Source organism: Lipotes vexillifer, unplaced genomic scaffold (genome assembly GCF_000442215.2).
Source record: "Lipotes vexillifer unplaced genomic scaffold, Lipotes_vexillifer_v1.1 scaffold760, whole genome shotgun sequence".
NCBI classification, from domain to species: Eukaryota; Metazoa; Chordata; class Mammalia; order Artiodactyla; family Lipotidae; genus Lipotes; species Lipotes vexillifer.
In genome coordinates this window covers 462,336-483,234 of record NW_006772931.1, presented here as the reverse complement: position 1 = coordinate 483,234, position 20,899 = coordinate 462,336, and the positions used below count along the sequence as shown (strand labels likewise).

At 41.2% G+C, this 20,899-nt stretch overlaps 1 protein-coding gene across 1 annotated transcript in view; it reads right to left on the bottom strand.

Annotated features, from left to right (window-relative positions):
* B3GLCT (beta 3-glucosyltransferase) overlaps window positions 1-20,899 on the bottom strand; it is a 90,369-nt gene that overhangs the window by 25,645 nt on the left and 43,825 nt on the right. Inside the window, exons 7-10 of the mRNA XM_007447944.1 lie at window positions 19,806-19,869; window positions 14,250-14,369; window positions 12,618-12,687; window positions 2,330-2,443 (exon numbers count right to left, since the gene is read on the bottom strand). Of these exons, the coding sequence (XP_007448006.1) occupies window positions 2,330-2,443; window positions 12,618-12,687; window positions 14,250-14,369; window positions 19,806-19,869 (368 nt within the window). The remainder of the gene's footprint in view (window positions 1-2,329; window positions 2,444-12,617; window positions 12,688-14,249; window positions 14,370-19,805; window positions 19,870-20,899) is intronic.

The window sequence follows — 20,899 nt, the reverse complement described above, 5'->3', positions numbered from 1 at the left end:
AAGAACATTAGAGATCATGAAGTCAAAGTCATTCATTTCGCACATGAGGGACTGAAGACCTAGAGAGGTGAGGGGAATTACACAAGGTCAAGTACAGGTAGAGCTAGTATCTTCACACCAGACATACAAGAAAGTTGTAAGCCTTGAAGAAATTACAGGAGCCTGGCATCTTTCCTTACATCTACTTACTCTGAAGGGAAATATTAGACCCTCAAGCATCACAACCTTAGGGAAACAATGGTGCAAAAGTACAATATTACACCTTGATTATTTATTTTGTAAATATTTGCTATTAAGTTTCTAATATGCCAGACATGGTGGCCAGTTCTCAGATGTCACTAAAGATACAGTACTGAGTAGGACAGAGGCACAGTCCCTTAGATGCCAACAGATATCGAAGCTTTAATGGAAAATGCTGGGGCCAGGGTAGCAATGAAATGCTTGGGAAGAGAACTCAAGTCGATAAAAAAGAATAAGCCCCTCTTTTCAACAAAGTATTTGGTGCCACAATAGAGAACAAACCACTTGATTTAACCTTTATTTTCCGTATTCTTGATCTCTTTATGTATTTTTAACCATGATAGTATGTAGCTTTGAAAGCCACCTCAAATTCCTTTTGGATAAAGTAGAATATAAATGTGAGCAATAATAAGGTCAGACTAAAGGTCAATTAAGAAATCAAGCAAGGAACGCAGCAACAAATAAGTGATTGTTATAGTCAAAGTCTAAAAAGCAAGATTAGCAGAAACAAAAGAAGGAAATTCAAACAAAAATCATTTTTCCAAAACAGACAGACTTAGTGATATGTTTACTAACCTTGTCAGAATAATCAATAACTACAGGAGTGACATATCTGATCTACACTGTACTTTAATTTTTTGTGGTACGCGGGCCTCTCACTGTTGTGGCCTCTCCCGTTGTGGAGCACAGGCTCCGGACACGCAGGCTCAGCGGCCATGGCTCACAGGCCCAGCCACTCCGTGGCATGTGGGATCCTCCAGGACCGGGGCACGAACCCGTGTCCCCTGCATCGGCAGGCGGACTCTCAACCACTGCGCCACCAGGGAAGCCCTGCACTGTACTTTTATCAATCAGGGCATATGAGCAACACTACCATAAAATAATCAAGATAAATTACTCTATAGAACAAGATAATCAACTCACTTTTTTCTTTTTTCATAAAAGGGTTTGGAGAAACCAGAAAACTAAAGAAAAAACATGGCAGGAACACTGGATAAAAATTAAGATGAACAGGGCTTCCCTGGTGGCGCAGTGGTTGAGAGTCCACCTGCCGATGCAGGGGATGCTGGTTCGTGCCCTGGTCCGGGAGGATCCCACATGCCGAGGAGCGGCTGGGCCCGTGAGCCATGGCCGCTGAGCCTGCGCAGAGGCCACAACAGTGAGAGCCCCCGCGACCAAAAAAAAAAAAAAAAAAAAAAACTAAGATGAACAAAGAGCATCTGAAGGTGAGGTGGCCAAATTTCTACTTCCATTTTTTTTGAAATAAAAAATGTTTTGAATTAGAAAGCCTGCAATCTGAAGAGAAAAGCAGGTATACTTCCAACAATTTATTAATTATTAATATATATGGATACACATATGAGCTTATACTACATATAGCCCATGTAGAACGTGGTTAAGTGCTCTCAGAAGTACAAGCAAAATGCGTCCTAGACCATAACAGACCATAAGCTTCAGGAGGATGGAAACTGTCAGCTTCAGTCCTGCTTCCCTCAGTATCTACCAATGGCTGGCATGCAGCAGTTGGGTAACAGTCCTGGCTGGATAAATGGCTAAAATTAAATGAGGAGATGCTTTGTATGGGAAGATGATAAATTAACTCTGGACACCCCATTATGGCCACAGTGAACTATGAAGGTACAAAGAAATCTATTATTAAACTCTATCATAACTGTCATATGCATAATTGTCATGTGCGTCAATCATATCAGTATGACCTACTGAAAACTGTAACCTTTGTTAGCACTAAAAGCAGCACTTAAACTGCAAGAGTCCGTCCACATCCATGGGTAAAGATGTGAGGGAAGGAAAGAAAGAAACTTACACGTGGCAAAAATTATGCTATTTATAAAATATTTCATTTTTATCCTAATTTACTATATTTACAGAGTGGACATTTTGCTTTTTTTTTTTGGTGGTGGGATGGTGGGTCGCCGCACGGCTTCCCGGATCTTAGCTCCCCAACTAGGGATTGAACCCGGGCCACGGCAGTGAAAGCACAGAGTCCAAACCTGGACTCTGGTGGACCGCCAGGGAATTCCCCAGAATGGACATTTTTGAATAAGAGTCGTCAGAACTAAGGACTCACCTCTCTCTGTATTAGGAATTCCCAGATCCACCGTCGGGACAGAAGTGTCTGCGTAATCGCTGTAGTATTCGATGTGACCTGCCTGCCCCGCCCAAGTCTGCTTTACGATGGGGACTGAAAAAATGAGAGAGGGGACCGTCACTGGCACAGGCATCTAGGAAGCCTGGAATCTCAAAGCGGCGGGATAACCACCTGTAAAGGAAGGGAAGCATTACTTGTTCTTCCGGGGTCTCAAGACTAAGAGCTTTGCTTTCTACCCTGAGAAATGCCAACAGCACAGGAGTAAAATCCTCTCCCTGAGGCATTTTCACATATACTCTAGAGCCGAGCACTTCTCATTGCTGGTGATAAATACACTGCCTCCATATAAGGATAAATTTTCTAGTCTGATTATACTGTTGTGTTTACATTAATTTTAACTTTAATTAATTTTTCTCTTTTCCCAATAGGCTGCTTCATTTAAAATTCACAACTGGACTTCTTAAATGCTTTTGGGGGGGGAAATATAATTACTCCTAAAGATTGGAATATTGTATGTGGTTGTAGCTGAGATGTAAACTTGCCTCCCTCACAGTGGAGGGGGGGCCTTTTCAAACTACACATATCTCTGCCCGAAGATTCTGACAGGACCACCCAACCCTATAAAGGGCATGACCCTACCCTGAGAATCACTGCATATGATGGCTGACGTTACTGAGCTGCACTTTCGGAAAATGTGGAAAAATAAGATTGAGAACCATTGCAGATTCTAAAACTCTATCATCAACAGATAAGTTATTTTAATACAGTGAACACGAACAGCAGAAAACCCTCCTGGTTTTCTGCATTTTAGGGCGAGATGCTCAAAGGTACCTGTGTCTCCACACCTGACATACAGAAATCTGCTTGATCACTGTTTGATATTAATTCACTTGACCAACTATCCCAGTAATTATTTTCGTCTGTACTTTTTTTAAGTTACTATCTGCATCTCTAAATTTTAAGAAGGGGCTTCTGCTGTTACTGTAATAGAAAAGATCATCATATCTAGATTTTATATTCTGTTGATTTAAGAATTTCAACTCTGATGAACCAAATCTTCAGTTAATATTTTGAGACTTTATCAGATCACTTATCTTTCCCTTTTTCCCAATCTAAATAAAAATAAATGATATGCAAAAACTACCCATGCAATGCCAAATTTAAGTGTCTAGCTATGTTAGTCAGCAAACTGGGAGAGAAACTCAGACAGCCCTTACATAGAAAATACAAAAGTGCACCATTTTATAGTGCCATTATTGACCAGCTTTTAAAAAAGAAAAAGACCAATGAGTTCTGGACATTTGCTATAGTCATCTCCAAATTGCGTATTTTAAGCCACTAAGTATTATTTTTATACATTAAAATGCAATTCTTCTGCAATCATAAAAAGGCAGATATAAAGATTTCTCCATACCAGAACGGACCAAGATGCAGTAAATAATAGATAAGGTCGCTGAGGGGGGAAAAAAAGAAAAGAAATCCTTACTCTGTCCAAATTCCAGCACAACAAAAATCAACCTTGGCCCTGCAGTGCAGTTTGCTTTGCATGTAATAAGCAGGACTTACCCAGACAAGGCTCCCCCCAGCCTGCAGCCGCTAGTGGTCGCACTCTTGGGTAAAATGTCCTCCACTGCATAACGGGAAGCAGCTGTGAGGAAAGGCCAAGAATTTCCCTGGGTCCCAGCACCGGGGGGTCCTGCAAATTCTGCTTGCACTTGCCTCAGCCTTTAGCCTTCAGATTCTGTCTGCTCTAAGAGCTTTAATAAACAGGACAGGCATTTCTTCTCAATTCTCTAATGTGAATGAAGTTAAAATCAAGTGTGAGTTAGCTCTTCACTACACCTAACTACTTGCTTCCAGTTTTCGTTTGAAACAGATGAAACAGAAATGTCACTAAAGGTAAGAATTACTGTTAGACTCAGTGCCCAACACCTCGCACAGGGCTGGGGACATAGTAGGTGCTCAATAAATAGCAGACTGAGGACTGGGTCTTGTCAGAATTCCAACAAAAGGCCAAGGGCTCTTTTTGGAACTAGTTTAAAGGAAGGTTTTATTCTTATCAACGATGCATCCTTTGGTACAAGACTGGTATCACCATTACCAATCATGTGAAAACAGACAAACCATTTCAACACAGTAACGTGTTCTGAGACTCTAACACCAAAAGCATCCAGCAGTGTATCATCTGTCCCCTTATCACTGTAACACCTGTGCATTTGTAAAGTAAGGCTGTCTCCTACAACAGCAGGTGAAGACTATTTGCAACCAGAGTTGATTCAAAATTACTTAAAACTTTAAAAATACTGGTCTATTTTATTGTCACTGTTTGAATCCTAAATTGAATTCATTCTATTATTTATAATATATTTCATATTGTATTGAGGCACTAGATTCCTAAAGATATTAAACTTGGAGAAAATACTTCAATATAGTTATGTGATCTACTCTCTCATTTTCAATACAGAGACGCATACTTTCTCCCACATAATAAAATAGTGAATGCCTCTTTCCAGAATGTTTGCCACAAGATAATTTAAAATTGGGGCAAAGTAAAAACTGTACTATTTAAAAAAACCCTCTGCCCAGATGGCATTAAGTCTTCCACATGGCTTTAAAGCCTGGAAGCAGGAGATGCATCTCCCTACGAGACACAGAACACACTTTTACTCCCAGTGAACTGACGTGCAAAACTGACTACAAGTGAAAATCAACTGACACTTGAGCCCTGTACAAAATCTACCACCCAATCAATTGTGCATGATCATTTTGATTTAAGGAGTCTTCTGTTTTCAATTAACAAACAGACCTTTTGTCTCAGTATGACCACAAAGTAAAGCCCTGGTTTCTCTTCTCTTCTCAGGGAGAGACTTAGCGACAGCACCAAGCGTGTGCTCTGATTCCTGGGTTTAGAGGTGAGGCATCTGGAAGACGGAAGAGCCCCCCTCCTGGCTGACCTAACACAGCAGTTCAGGGCAGTCTGGCCCGTCTTCATCTGCGCAGCAGCCAGGGGAGAACCAAACTCTCCTTAATAATTCATGCACTCACTTCATCTAACACGGGGTGTGGCCTGCTAGCTGGCTGCGTTTTCATTCAAACCCTCATGTTTTCAATGAGCAGACTGCGCCATGGTACCTACCAGAGGGAACATGGCTACCACACAGCTTCCCTCTAGGTCTGTGTTCAGACCTAGAGGGAAGATCACTACAGTGAAGATAGCAAACAGGGTTTTTTTAATTCTGAAAGGAATAAAGTGTTTATTTTTAGGAGCTCAGGAAGCTGTGAAAAGGAACTAAAGGCTGAGCAAATGGCAATTTAACCTTTTTAATGAGAGGGAGACCGCAGGAGAAGAAACACCTCAACCCACCGCGAACAGAAACGGTGGCTGCCACGTGGTATTTGAGACCTGCGTGGGAACTGTGTGGCAGGAGGACACACAGAAAATTCGTTAACATTCACTGACAGCTCATGTCACACAAGGAAAAACACATAACCCAAGAGGAAGTGATCAGGCGGAACGTTCAACTCCAGAGATCTCTTCCTTGCTTAAACATAACTTCACATGCTGTGGCAGTTCATCACTTTATGTAATACCTTCAAAGTTTCTTTAAAACCCTACCAACTGCTTGCATGTCAGCCAGCACTGCTGTTCCAATGCTGTCAATATGTATTTCTTTCTTAAGCCAAAAGATAGAGTATATTTTTGCTGTGTCCTAAGTTGCTTTATTTCATCTAAATCAGAATCAAGACACAAGCAGTTATTGAAACGCTTGTTTCACTGTTGGGCAAAAAAAAAAATTACAAGATGTAAAATCATTTTTTCTAACTTTGGAACTTGGCTTTATTATCAATTTTTCCAAAAGAGTATGAAAAATGAGTTCACTTTTATATGTTCCCTTGCCTTGACTACAGCCTTAAACAGAATGTTCCATCACTCACCCTCGTCCCTGGAGGAGCCAGGAGTAGGGGCCATGCCTAGGGTCCACCTACGCTCGGAACCCAGGGCAGCGCACAGTGACAGCCTGCCTCTGGAGAAGTCACTGACTGTGTAGCCAGCTCTCAACTGCTCACAGATAAATACAGTCTTGTCTGTGTTTATTTTTTCCTTCACTGTCATTTGGGTTTTGTAGCTTCAAGTGTTTCTACCAGAGTGCATACAGAAAGAAAAAAGAAAACAAACCCCCCCCAGTCCGTGTATTCTGCTTGACTAAAGCAGTAATATGCGAGGACAAGATGGGAATCTGAATTGCCAGCTCAATGTATATTTAAAATCATCTGCGGGTTTGAATTCCTGGCGATCCCCTCCTGCTATTGAAAATAAAAAGCTGCCTGCCACAGCTTCTGGCCATGTCAAAACTGACCCTCAGCACAGCAGAGCATCAACACAGCTATCAAATACTATTTATCAAGCATTAGATTTATAATACATCCACAGAGAGTGCAGCACAGCTCTCTGTGGCAGAAAGAATTGGGGATTTGGAGCCAGAAACCCTGAGCCCCAGCTCCCCTGCTCAGTCTACAAGATGCCAAGCTATTTGTATCTCAACCCAAAGGCACCTTTCTCTATGATACCAAGTGAATAAAAATAATGACCACATCGCAAGGACTGTCAACATGAAATCAGATGATAGAATACATGTGAAAAACACACCAGAAAATGTAAAAAAAGATTAGCAGTCAGAAGCAGCTACTGTGGCGTTCTCACTGAAACTAAAACGATTACTGGATAATTCTTTGGGCCAACTGGTGACTGGACTAGATTTCCAAAACGAGGAGCAGAGCCCACTGGCCTGGGCAGGTTTCACTTCCATCAAGCAAAATGGACCTCAGAGCCCCTAAAATCCTGCTGCCTAGACTATCTTTTCAAACAAACAGGTCCAAGTTTAAAAATGGCTTGCCACAGCAACTCGGCTGTGACATCCGCAAAATACCTCTTAGGTCTCAGGCTGCAGTGACCCTAGATCCAAATTAAGAGCTGGTTTTGGGAAGCTTGGTTTTAATGCTCCTAACAGGCTTCGAAGATTTTATCATTTTTAAAGAACTTCGACTCAGAATTCAAATATAAAAGCATTTGATAGATATCTGAAAGGATTATCACAACCTTATGCAAAGTTAAGAAAGCAATAAACCAGATTATTATAAATGACTATATTAAAATTAGCAAACTTTTTTTTTCATTTCTGTAAAACATGAAAACTACAACAGGGATGGTCCCTAATTTTACTGCTTTACTGTCAACTTGAAAAATGTGTTTCTAAAGAGAAAATACTACCACCCCCATTCCTAACACTGATACTGTACTCCAAATGCAGCTTCAAGATCAAATAAATCAATTTGAGCATTTCTGCTTGCTGTTTTAAAAAAAAAAAAAAAAAAAACAAAGCAGTTAGTTCATTTCTCTTGACACTTTTTTTTTAAACATCTTTATTGGAGTAAAATTGCTTTACAATGGTGTGTTAGTTTCTGCTGTATAACAAAGTGAATCAGCTATACATATACATTTATTCCCATATCTCCTCTCTCTTGCGTCTCCCTCCCACCCTCCCTATCCCACCTCTCCAGGTGGACACAAAGCACGGAGCTGATCTCCCTGTGCTATGCGGCTGCTTCCCACTAGCTATTTTACATTTGGTCATGTACATACGTCCGTGCCACTCTCTCACTTCGTCCCAGCTTACCTTCCCCCTCCCCGTGTCCTCGAGTCCATTCTCTACATCTGCATCTTTACTCCTGTCCTGCCCCTAGGTTCTTCAGAACTTTTTTTTCTAGATTCCATATATATGTGTTAGCATATGGTATTTGTTTTCCTCTTTCTGACTTACTTCACTCTTTATGATAGTCTCTAGGTTCATCCAACTCACTACAAATAACTCAATTTCGTTTCTTTTTATGGCTGAGTAATATTCCATTGTATATGTGTGCCACATCTTCTTTTTTTTTTTTGGTACACGGGCCTCTCACTGTTGTGGCCTCTCCCGTTGCGGAGCACAGGCTCTGGACGCGCAGGCTCAGCGGCCATGGCTCACGGGCCCAGCCGCTCCGTGGCACGTGGGATCTTCCCAGACCGGGGCACGAACCCACGTTCCCTGCATCGGCAGGCAGACTCTCAACCACTGCGCCACCAGGGAAGCCCGTGCCACATCTTCTTTATCCATTCATCTGTTGATGGACACTTAGATTGCTTCCATGTCCTGGCTATTGTAAATAGTGCTGCAATGAACATTGTGGTACATGACTCTTTTTAAATTATGGTTTTCTCAGGGAGTATGCCAGGTATTGGGATTGCTGGGTTGTATGGTAGTTCTATTTTTAGTTTTTTAAGGAACTTCCATACTGTTCTCCATAGTGGCTGTATCAATTTACATTCCCACCAACAGTGCAAGAGGGTTCCTTTTTCTCCACACCCGCTCCAACATTTATTGTTCGTAGATTTTTTAATGATGCCCATTCTGACTGGTTTAAGGAGATACCTCATTGTAGTTTTAATTTGCATTTCTCTAATGATTAGTGATACTGAGCATCCTTTCATGTGTTTGTTGGCAATCTGTATATCTTCTTTGGAGAAATGTCTGTTTAGACCTTCTGCCCATTTTTGGATTGGGTTGTTTTTTTGGTATTGAGCTGCATGAGCTGCTTGTGGAGATTACTCCTTTGTCAGCTGCTTCATTTGCAAATATATTCTCCCATTTTGAGGGTTGTCTTTTCGTCCTGTTTATGGTTTCCTTTGCTGTGCAAAAGCTTTTAAGTTTCATTAGGTCCCATTTGTTTATTTTTGTTTTTATTCCCATCTCTGTAGGAGGTGGGTCAAAAAGGATCTTGATGTGATTGATGTCATAGAGTGTTCTGCCTATGTTTTTCTCTAAGAGTTTTATAGTGTCTGGCCTTACATTTAGGTCTTTAATCCATTTTGAGTTTATTTTTGTGTATGATGTTACATGTTACATTCTTTTACAAGTAGCTCTCCAGTTTTCCCAGCACCACTTATTGAAGAGGCTGTCTTTTCTCCATTGTATATTCTTGCCTCCTTTATCAAAAATAAGGTGACCATATGCACGTGGGTTTATCTCTGGGCTTTCTATCCTGTTCCATTGATCTATATTTCTGTTTTTTTGCCAGCACCATACTGTCTTGATTACTGTAGCTTTGTAGTATAGTCTGAAGTCCAGGAGCCGGATTTCTCCAGCTCTGTTTTTCTTTCTCGAGATTGCTTTGGTGATTTGAAGTCTTTGTGTTTCCATATAAGTTGTGAAATTTTTTATTCTAGTTCTGTGAAAAATGCCATTGGTAGTTTGAAAGGGATTGCATTGAAACTGTAGATTGCTTTGGGTAGTACAGTCATTTTCACAGTGTTGATTCTTCCAATCCAAGAACATGGTATATCTCTTCATCTAATTGTATCATCTTTAATTTCTTTCATCAGGGTCTTATAGTTTTCTGCATACAGGTGTTTTGTCTCCTTACGTTTATTCCTAGGTATTTTATTCTTTTTGTTGCAGTGGTAAATGGGAATGTTTCCTTAATTTCTCTTTCAGATTCTTCATCATTAGTGTATAGGAATGCCAGAGATTTCTGTGCATTACTTTTGTATCCTGCTACTTTACCAAATTCACTGATTAGCTCTAGCAGTTTTCTGGTAGCATCTTTAGGATTCTCTATGTATAGTATCATGTCATCTGCAAACACTGACAGTTTTACTTCTTCTTTTCTGATTTGGATTCCTTTAACTTCTTTTTCTTCTCTGATTGCTGTGGCTAAAACTTCCAAAACTATGTTGAATAACAGTGGTGAGAGGGGCAACCTGTCTTGTTCCTGATCTTAGTGGAAATGCTTTCAGTTTTTCACCATTGAGAATGATGTTGGCTGTGGGCTTGTCATAAATGGCCTTTATTATGTTGAGGTAAGTTCCCTCTATGCCTACTTTCTGGAGGGTTTTTATCATAAATGAGTGTTGAATTTTGTCAAAAGCTTTTTCTGCATCTACTGAGATGGTAATATGGTTTTTCTCCTTCAATTTGTTAATATGGTTTATCACATTGATTACTTTGCATATATTGAAGAATCCTTGCATTCCTGGGATAAACCCCACTTGATCGTGGTGTGTGATCCTTTTAACGTGCTGTTGGATTCTGTTTGCTAGTATTTTGTTGAGGATTTTTGCATCTATGTTCATCAGGGGTATTGGCCTGTAGTTTTCTTTCTTTGTGACATCCTTGTCTGGTTTTGGTATCAAGGTGATGGTGGCCTCGTAGAATGAGTTTGGGAGTGTTCCTCCCTCTGCTATATTTTGGAAGAGTTTGAGAAGAATAGGTGTTAGCTCTTCTCTAAATGTTTGATAGAATTCGCCTGTGAAGCCATCTGGTCCTGGGCTTTTGTTTGTTGGAAGATATTTAATCACAGTTTCCATTTCAGTGCTTGTGATTGGTCTGTTCATATTTTCTATTTCTTCCTGGTTCAGTCTCCTCAGGTTGTGCCTTTCTAAGAATTTGTCCATTTCTTCCAGGTTGTCCATTTTTGGCATATAGTTGCTTGTAGTAATCTCTCATGATCCTTTGTATTTCTGCAGTGCCTTCACACTTTTTTAATGTAAGGTATTTGTCAAAAATCATCCTACACTGTCAACGCAGGGGACACGGGTTCAACCCCTGGTCCGGGAAGATCCCACACAATGTGGAGCAACTAAGCCCATGCACCACAATTACTGAGCCTGTGCTCTAGAGCCCACGAGCCACAACTAATCAGCCTGCACGCTGCAACTACTGAGCCCACGTGCCACAACTGCTGGAGCCCGCATGCTCTAGGGCCCCCGTGCTGCAACTGCCGAGCCTGCATGCTGCAGCTACTGAAGTCCGCATGCCTAGAGCCCGTGCTCCACAAGAGAAGCCACTGCAATGAGAAGCCCGCGCGCCGCAACAAGGAGTAGCCCCCCTCACAGCAACTAGAGAAAGCCCACACACAGCAACAAAGACCCAAAATGCAGCCAAATATATATATATATAAATAAATAAAAGAAACTTAAAAAAAATAATCATCCTTCAGAGCCCTTACAGATTATGAAAAAAACAAAAGAATATTAAATCTAGGTTAAATTTATGATAAGTGAAATTTTTAAGTGCTATATTGATTTTTGATAGTATTTTAGGACTCATATAATGAATGTATATGTTTATTTAGGCTGATTTAATAGGACTTAGAATTTGTCATGACTATTTTAGGTAACCATGAAGGTTTATAGTAAATGTACTTGAAAGATAGTGTTGACTGTAACAAGATTTGAATTTATGTCAGTGTCTTAAGCAACACTTTAATCCCAAATTATAATTTTCTTTTATTTGGAAAATATGTTCCCCTTTAAAATATAATTTGTAAATATATTATCACATAAATTATATAAATGAACTCCCCACACAGCTCGAATCCCACAAAAAAAGACAGCTGGTTTAGAAATCTCTCCTCTATAAATATCACACTCCTGGTGAAATTGAGTCTGTTCATGGAAAATCATTAAAATATGTGCTAAAATTAGAAAATGCAAAAGACTGTCTAACCTTCAATTTCAGGAAAATGCTGCTTGAAACAAGGTGAAAAAAGAGATAAATTATGTATTTATATTTAAGGTAGGCTTTTTAAAAAATAGTATCATAATAACTGAGTAAAATTCTGAAATGACACCAACAATTTGAATAAAAACAACATTCATCTATCAATACATGCAGGATTTCCTTAAGAAGGAACCATTGCTTGTAAAGCACATTTTTCCTTTTCTCTATATATCTACATGTGAGCAAATACATATCCTTACTTAAAAGTTCTGATGTGTGCATTTGAAATAAATGTAAAAAGAAGGAACAGTGTTAGAAAAACATTCTTTTCGGCATTCTGTTACCCTGAAATCCCCTCTCATACTCATACAGCTCAGAGACTGCACTTGGACATAACAGGACATTGTTTTGCAAAATGGATTGTTATTCACTAACTGTCTCCTAGATTGCCACAGCTGAGCTTTTCCACTTCCAATTTAAAATACTGCTCTAATCAGTCCTTAGAAGGGCTACGACCGCTCATGTTGCAATACAAAATTGTCTTTTCCAATTGATCTTGGTGACTGAAGTGGTATGATGAGGAATCCTGATTAAATAACTGCTTTTACTTCAGTGACATATTTGTCATTGTCCCTTTTATTTAGGTTGAGTTTATATCTGGTTTGTACTGTTTTTTTTAAAGGCAGTTTGCATTTTTAAAGTTCAATAAAAATGAATAACCCAAAACATACTTCTGTCACCATGAAATTTCTTGCACGTCTTTACAGCAACAAAAATATCCTTCTTCTTCACTGGATTTCCCTAAAAAAAGAAAAAAAAAATATACGCATTCATGAGTCAGTGTGTCTTAACCGCACATCCACATTAGCTCTCACATGCTCTCAAGTTCAAATTCACCAATGTCAGGGACATCAAACTTGTCTCCAGGATTAAGTTTTAGGGGAAAAAGGGAAATGTAGCTCCGCTGACCACAAAGCCTTTGCTCAGCCAGACCGGCACCAGGATCCCAGCTCTGCATTTCCACTATGTCACCTGGACGAGTGTCCTCAGCTCTCTAAACTTCCGTCTGCTCATTTAGGAAACTGGGATGATAACCACCCGTACGGCTGCTTTTATTACTACTATTTGTTAAGCGCCTCACAGGTACCCAGTAAATGTTGGCTACCTTCCCTTTCCTTTTTCCAGCTGGTGAAGATTTTGACAAAGGGAGAGAGAAGTAGGGGGATGTTTTAGTGTAAAATAAGAGATGACTCCCTTCTGGGGGCCCAGCCTTACTTTGATGTTAAAGTATTTTTATGGCCCTGTATCGTCTACCCAAATCTAGGCAACAGCAATGTTCTGTCCTCTGCCGAAGGCAGGATAACTTCCAACACTTTGGAGGAGCCTGGAGCCCTGCCCTGGTTCCAGCCAAAGCCGATCACTCAGATGAAGGGGCTCATAGAGGGGCTTGCGGACAATCCACACCCAGGCCGTGGGCACTTCATGGAGGGAGCTGGGCTGGGCGGTGTGTTCTGGCCCCTTTATCGCTATCTTAGCCCTGAAGTGATACTCAATCCTAATTCTGCATCATTTGGGGCTGGTTTATAGCGACACGTAACTGCAGTTTTGTCATGTCACTCAAGGCACTAGGAGGTCAGCCCCTCCAGATTGTCCAGGAGAACATTAGAGAACAAGCAAGCATAATGTCTAAAAAGACACCTCCCCCTCAGGAACTGTGCCAATAGTACAGATTCTCTCCCACTGTTGCAGCGTGTGTGTGTCTGTGTGTACATATATTCCTCTTTGAAAATGCAACACACAGACTTCTGTATCAATGAGTTGAAAATAACAGACAATATTTGAGGTAGTGAATATATTTTTCATTATGAGGAAGGATTGTTAACCACCCAGTTGAGTCCCGGGGTCTTCAGGCCCATCCTGGAGACTGGTCCAAGGGTCTACCCTAACAAACAAGTAGGTTCATTTTAAAAGTTCTGGACAGTCTCAGGTGAGATCAAATTAAGAAAGTAAAGGGGGTGGGCTCGAGGAGAAGGCTTAGGAATAACAGGAAATGTCTGAGATTGCCTTTCTAGGAAATAGAATAGGAATTCCAACAGCTACATGCTACACCTTCAACAAAAGAAATGACTCCAGGCTACACCTCCGCAGCTCTCAGTGCCACTCTGCTCTCTTCTCTTGTGCAAAACAGGGTAACGACAGTGCTCACCTTATAGGGCCAGTATCCCCAGAAACATGATATACAGTTCTCACGTGGCACATGGCAGATGTTGGGGTTTTTTAGGATGGAAAGTGCTAGGACAACACTGTGCACAGCATGTATGTTTTCCTTTGACACGCAAGGAAGCTGTCCTTTTATTACTTACGCAAAGCGGTAGAAAAGAATGAAATGTGGTGGCACAGGAAGAGTCTACCCCGTCTGTACAAAACTCAGGCACAGGAGTGAGGGGCGGTCCATCACCTCTGTCCCAGATGTAGAGAGCAATCTGTCACACAGGAAACTGGCATGAATGAAAGCTCTTAACGAGCACCACAGGTCCACGAAGGTATGAAACATCTCAAGGGCAAGCAGACCTTACCTTCTCTAGAGAATATTAAATTGAACCACATCAATATGTGAGCATTCAACAGTTTTGGTTTTTTTTTTTTGCGGTACGCGGGCCTCTCCCTCTTGTGTCCCCTCCCGTTGCGGAGCACAGGCTCCGGACGCGCAGGCTCAGCAGCCATGGCTCACAGGCCCAGCCGCTCCGCGGCATGTGGGATCTTCCTGGACCGGGGCACGAACCCGCATCCCCAGCTTCGGCAGGCGGACTCTCAACCACTGCGCCACCAGGGAAGCCCTTTGGGTTTTTTTTACTTACAAAAAGAGTAATTCCATGTGGAGCAATCTAATCTTTTATTAACCGTAAACAATTAATTAAGAATCAGTATTCTGACCTCCAAAAAATTCCACATTGTCATAAGCAATTTTAGGGAAGCTATTTTAGGGATTCTAAAACATCACAGAGAAAGATAAAAGGAAATATCATGACTCTGGTTTCCTGCAGGATGGTAATTACATACCCTGAAAAACCGACTGGCTGAAAATATCTAAAAATATCGGGATAAAATATTTTTAAAAGCATTTTAAATGTATTGCTAACTTGGCAGAAAAATGTGGAGCTTATGAGGACAAAAATGGAAAGTGAGAACCTGGGGAAAAAGGCCACTGAGGGTAGTTTTCTCCAGTAGGTATCAGCTGGGCTCTGAGGATGCCAAGGTTCTGATGCATGTTAAGAGAATAAAGCCCATGACCTGCCCAAGGTGGGGCGTGTATAACAGCAAAGCCCCAAAACTGGCACTAGATGGAGGGAAAAATCATCTCCAGATATCTTGAGATTCTGTAACCAAAGGCAGGCCTCCCTCGTTTGTCACCTACGTGTTCCAGAAACACCTCGGGGTAATTTAAAGTGGCCCTAAGTCAGCCTGAGCCTCTAGCAGCTGCGGCAAATCTAATGCAAATCCTTACCGAGGAGCCCACAACCTTAATACAGGACGGGGGACGGCCACAGTTCCCAAGGAGCTAAAGTACTCGGAAAAAATCACAAAAAGTAGTACAAAGAGATGAGATGATGGGCAAGAGCCAGCAGACACAGCTTGCTCAGGCCCAGAAGACTTTGGGGATGGGAATGATCAAGCACAGAATAGAAAATTACTGTTTCATATATTTTTATAAAGAAAAGAAAAACTTTAAAACATGAGCAAAATTTCTGATAGATTGTACAAGAGAGCAAAATTGAAAAAGAAATGTCTAGAACTTGTAGATGTGAAAAATGCAATGCTTAGGGCTTCCCTGGTGGCGCAGTGGTTGAGAGTCCGCCTGCCGATGCAGGGGACACGGGTTCGTGCCCTGGTCCGGGAAGATCCCACATGCCGCGGAGCAGCTGGCCCCGTGAGCCATGGCTGCTGAGCTTGTGCGTCCGGAGCCTGTGCTTCACAACGGGAGAGGCCACAGCAGTGAGAGGCCTGCGTACCGCAAAAAAAAAAAAAAAAAGAAGAAGAAAAATACAATGCTTAAAATGAACATTTTAATGGTGAGGATAAACAGCATATTAGACACAGCTGAATAAAAACTAGGGAACTAAAAGATGAAGTCCTCCAAGTTATTTGAAATGTAGCCCAGCTAGAAACAGAGATGGGGAATGTAGAAGTTCAGACCTCTAGTATATACCTAAAGTTCCGGAAGGAGATAACAGAGGGGATGAGAAAATAGCTGAAAAGACAACGGCTGAGAATTTTTTTTAAATGTAATTTAAAAAAAATAGGATTGCTTAACAATCCTATTATAGAAAGGCCCAATGAATTCTAAGCAGGATTAGAAAAAAAGGAGTCTGCACCTAGACATATATATACCATAGTGAAACTGCAGAACACCAAAGACAAAGAACAATCTTAAAAGCAGCCAGAGAAACGGAAGATTACTGACAATGGAACCACGTAAGAGTGGTGGTTGATTTCCTAACACAACAGCAGTAACAGAAGCCAGAGCACAGGGGAACAACAGTATTGTGATGAGAGAAAATGTCTCACAACCTAGAATTGTACACACAACGCAACTATGTCTCAAGAACAAAGCTGAAATAAATTATTATTTTTTTAATTATTTATAGTCCCTATATATTTATTTATTTATTATGGCTGTGTTGGATCTTCGTTTCTGTGCGAGGGCTTTCTCTAGTTGTGGCAAGCCGGGGCCGCTCTTCATCACAGTGCGCGGGCCTCTCACTATTGCGGCCTCTCTTGTTGCGGAGCACAGGCTCCAGACGCGCAGGCTCAGTAATTGTGGCTCACGGGCCCAGTTGCTCCACGGCATGTGGGATCTTCCCAGACCAGGGCTCGAACCAGTGTCCCCTGCATTGGCAGGCAGATTCTCAACCACTGCGCCACCAGGGAAGCCCCTGAAATAAATTATTTTTAAAGAAAAAAAAAAAAACGGAGAATTTGCCACTTCACTAAAAAGGAAATTCTGAAGGATATACTTCAGGAAGAATAAAAATGATCCCCGTTGGCAAGTCCAAGAAGCAAAAGAGAATAGTGAACACAGACACGGCAAATACAGGGTTAAGCTAATACAAATGATTTAACTGTATAAAGTAAGGACAATATCTGAGTTGCGGGGTTGAAAAAAAAGAAAGAACAAAAATACTGGACAAAAGAGCATAAAAACTGGGAGAGGGATAATCAGTTATTATGCTCAGGCCCTTAGATTTTTAGGCTATTGATTAATTAGCCACTTACTGAACATATTAAAGTACAGTAAGTCCCCTGCATACGAACAAGTTCCGTTCCAAGAGCGAGTTCATAAGTCCAATTTGTTTGTAAGTCCAACAAAGTTAGCCTAGGTACCCTACTAACTCAGTCGGCTATATAGTACTGCACTGTAACAGGTTTATAATATGTTTGCATCTTTGAGAGTTCGCAACTTGAAAGTTCGTATGTAGGGGACTTACTGTATTTAAAACAACCATTAAGGAACAGACATTGAGAATGAACTTCAAAAATAACAGAGGAGGGAAAAAAATGGAATAAAAATTTTAAAAATCTAAAAGAAAGCAAGGAAATTTTCAAAAGAAAAAAATGGGAGACAAAGGATAAAATAAAAGTGTTAGTAATCATGAAAAATGTAAATGTAAATTTGCTATATGGTTTGAAGATAAAGATTGTCAAACTGGGAGAAAAAAACAAACATGTCCTCTTTAAGAGAGATGCATCAAAAGAAGACACAAAAGAATTGAAAGAAAAAAATGAAAAACAATGATGAAGCAACACCAAAAGAAAGCTAGTATGGAAGTGTTCCTATCAACAAAGTAAATGCTAAGACAAAGAGCATTACTAGAGATAAAGATACATTTACTGGGAGGAGGTAACAATTCTAAACTTGTATGCATCTAATTAACATAGCCTCAGAGTATAAATAGCAAGAGTTGGCAGTTCCACAAAGAGACACTGTCACCACTATCATGGAAGATTTTCACATTCCTCCCTTAGTAAATGACGGATCAAGCAGACAAAATGAAAGTAGGAAAAGGGAGAGAGGGAGGAAATAAAATATGTGAAAAGCACAATAGATTAACTGATTAATCTATTTTTTCTTTAGTAGACGTAAAGAGAATATTATACCACCCCCAAATCAGAGCACTTACATCCTTTTCTCCATTTATGAAAAGTGAACGTGAACTAGGCCATTAAGCAAACCTAAAAATATTTCAAATGACTGTTATACAGACCAATCATACTAAGTTAGAAATCAATAACAACACACAAATATACTGAGTCACAATGAAAAATGTATTTTTTAAAGTCAGTCACAGTCAAAAAACAGTTTAAAAGCTTCTGCCCTAGAGAAACTCTTATAGATGATCATCATGACACTTGTCAAAAATATTCATAGAACTGGTGACTGCAACAGCAAAACCCAGTCGCAACCCGGAGGCCCACTACCAGCAGACTGGGCAAATACACTGTGGTATGGTCCTGGGAGAGACAGTTATACAAAGTGACAATAGTTCATTAAAGCCACACGTATCAACACGGATGATTTTCAAATTAAAACATTATTCAGGGTACAGTTCTGTTTATATAAAGGCAAGAAGGATGTAGAACTACATATTATGCAGAGATACATTCATATGTTATCAAATATGAAGAAAACGGGGAGAGGGAGAGAATTCAAGAAAGTTGTTGCCTCTCGTTAGAACAAAGGGGGACCCCCCCTGGGGAGATACTTACAGGTCGCCTCCAAGCAGCTGATCAAGTTCAATCTCTTAAGCATAGATATTCTGACTGATCTTTATACCTTTCACGTATGTTAGAGGGTTTTTTTGTATGTTATTCAATGTTTCATAGACTCCCAAACCTGGGTATCTATACCTGAGCTGACTTTTCATTAAAAATATCTAGACAGGGCTTCCCTGGTGGCGCAGTGGTTGAGAGTCCGCCTGCCGATGCAGGGGATGTGGGTTCGTGCCCCGGTCCGCGAGGATCCCACATGCCGCGGAGCGGCTGGGCCCGTGAGCCGTGGCTGCTGAGCCTGCGCGTCCGGAGCCTGTGCTCCACAACGGGAGAGGCCACAACAGTGAGAGGCCCGCATACCGAAAAAAAAAAAAAATCTAGATAGACCCTGGCTTTCAACTAGTCATTCTTTCCCTTCTGTGGAAAAGAATGATTTTTGACATGAATATTTCTCCTCAAATAACCTATTTCATCATTTAGAAATACTCCCCAAATTAAAATCTTGTGAGTGCCCTTTTCGCTCCTGGCAGTCTACCAGCACTGTTGGACTGAGTCACGATTGGCCCCAATGTCCTAAAATACAGATTCCTACAGAGGGAAAGGCAGGTCTGTTTCAGGCAGTCAGATGTACGCATGAAGAGACCTTCTTGATGATGATTCAGGAGAGATTAATGGATTAAGGACGGGACGCCCGCCACCTGCCTCCAGGACGACTGGTCACAGATGTCCACTAAATGCCAGGGTGCTGGGGGACCAGCTGGCCCAATTCTGCTCCACAGGGTCCAGCACAAGAGACATGTCGAAGACATATGTGCAACCAAAGCACAAAAAAAGACCAGAGGTATTTTACTGACATTTTTGCATGTTTTAAAAAAATCCATCTCTGGACCCATCCACCTAGCTTAAAAACAAAGGATGAAGAATCACAGACACAACTGTTTTCTCCACCGTTCCTTCTCCACCTACGTGACCAAAATGGGCTTAAAGAAGAAAGCCCTCACAGACTGTAGCATGTGCAATTTCCTTGTTGGGAAAATATCTATGTGAATGGCGGAGGGGATGCACCTTTCAGGGAACACAAGACACCTTTTGTATCAAAAGACATGAATTCTTGATTACAAAGACTTTTAACCAAACAAATCATGACCTACCTCATATTTTAAATCGATTGTAAAGTCGGATTTCAGGGACTCACTCTTCAATCTCTTGGTAAGCCTAGAAAATAGAGACAATTTGAGTTTTTTGAAAAAAACCAAAAAAGCATAAACAAAAGAACACATTCTTGAGACTTTCTAATGTTTGAAAACAAATAAAAATATAAATTTTATGACAAAAGTAAGAGTTTAATTTCCTTGAGGCAAAGAACTATGAAAACACAATTATTTGTGGACCAGGACACGAATGCAAGGCTTGTTGCAAACGTAGTGTTCGTTATTCAACATCTGGAAAATAACATAAAACACAATACGATACAATACATGTCTTTTTAAAAGCCACGGAGTGTGCTGACTCCTGATAATCCTTGACTAAATAATGACAGAGAAAGAGAAAGAAAAGGAAAAGAAAAAAGCCTGCCTGATAGAGAAACAGAAGTTGCTACTTTTCAGTCTCCTACTTTTAATGACCCTATGAATTACAGTTTGTGGAGTTTCCTGGGGGAGAGAGCATGTGGTTTCGGGAAAGAATAACATTTTCAAGTCATTTTCTTGCTTCAGAAAAGCCGTAATGGCTCTTTTCAACACAGAAGAGAGGCCCAGACCCCTGGGCCCCGGCTCTAGAGCCCCGTGCTCCGCAGTGTGCACCAGCCTCCCCCGAAGCGCTCTCCTGGCCACACGGCGGCCCAGTTTGCTCCGACCCAACCTCTACCTGGCAGCCTTTTCTCCAAGACCGAATTCAAGGGTGTCCAGACCTGCCCACGAGAATAAATGGAAACTTCCTTTGCCCCCAGCGTGGGAAGCACAGCCCCATTCATCACACATGGTGAGCCCCCTGCGCCCCCCTCCTGCTCTGCACCCCAAACAGCACCCACCGCCCGGGTCCAAACGAGCACTCGGTGAGCGATCTGAAGGGATGAGGGCAAATCGCAGTACATTCCTCCATTCCAGGCTGAGTGAGGTAGAACGACATGCTTACCAAGACCACAGAACTGCCACAGGCTTTACGTTTATTACAGGGCTACAGACGGGACCCTCGTTTCAATGACAAACCTCCTAATAAATATTTTAACTACAAAGAATAATCGTAA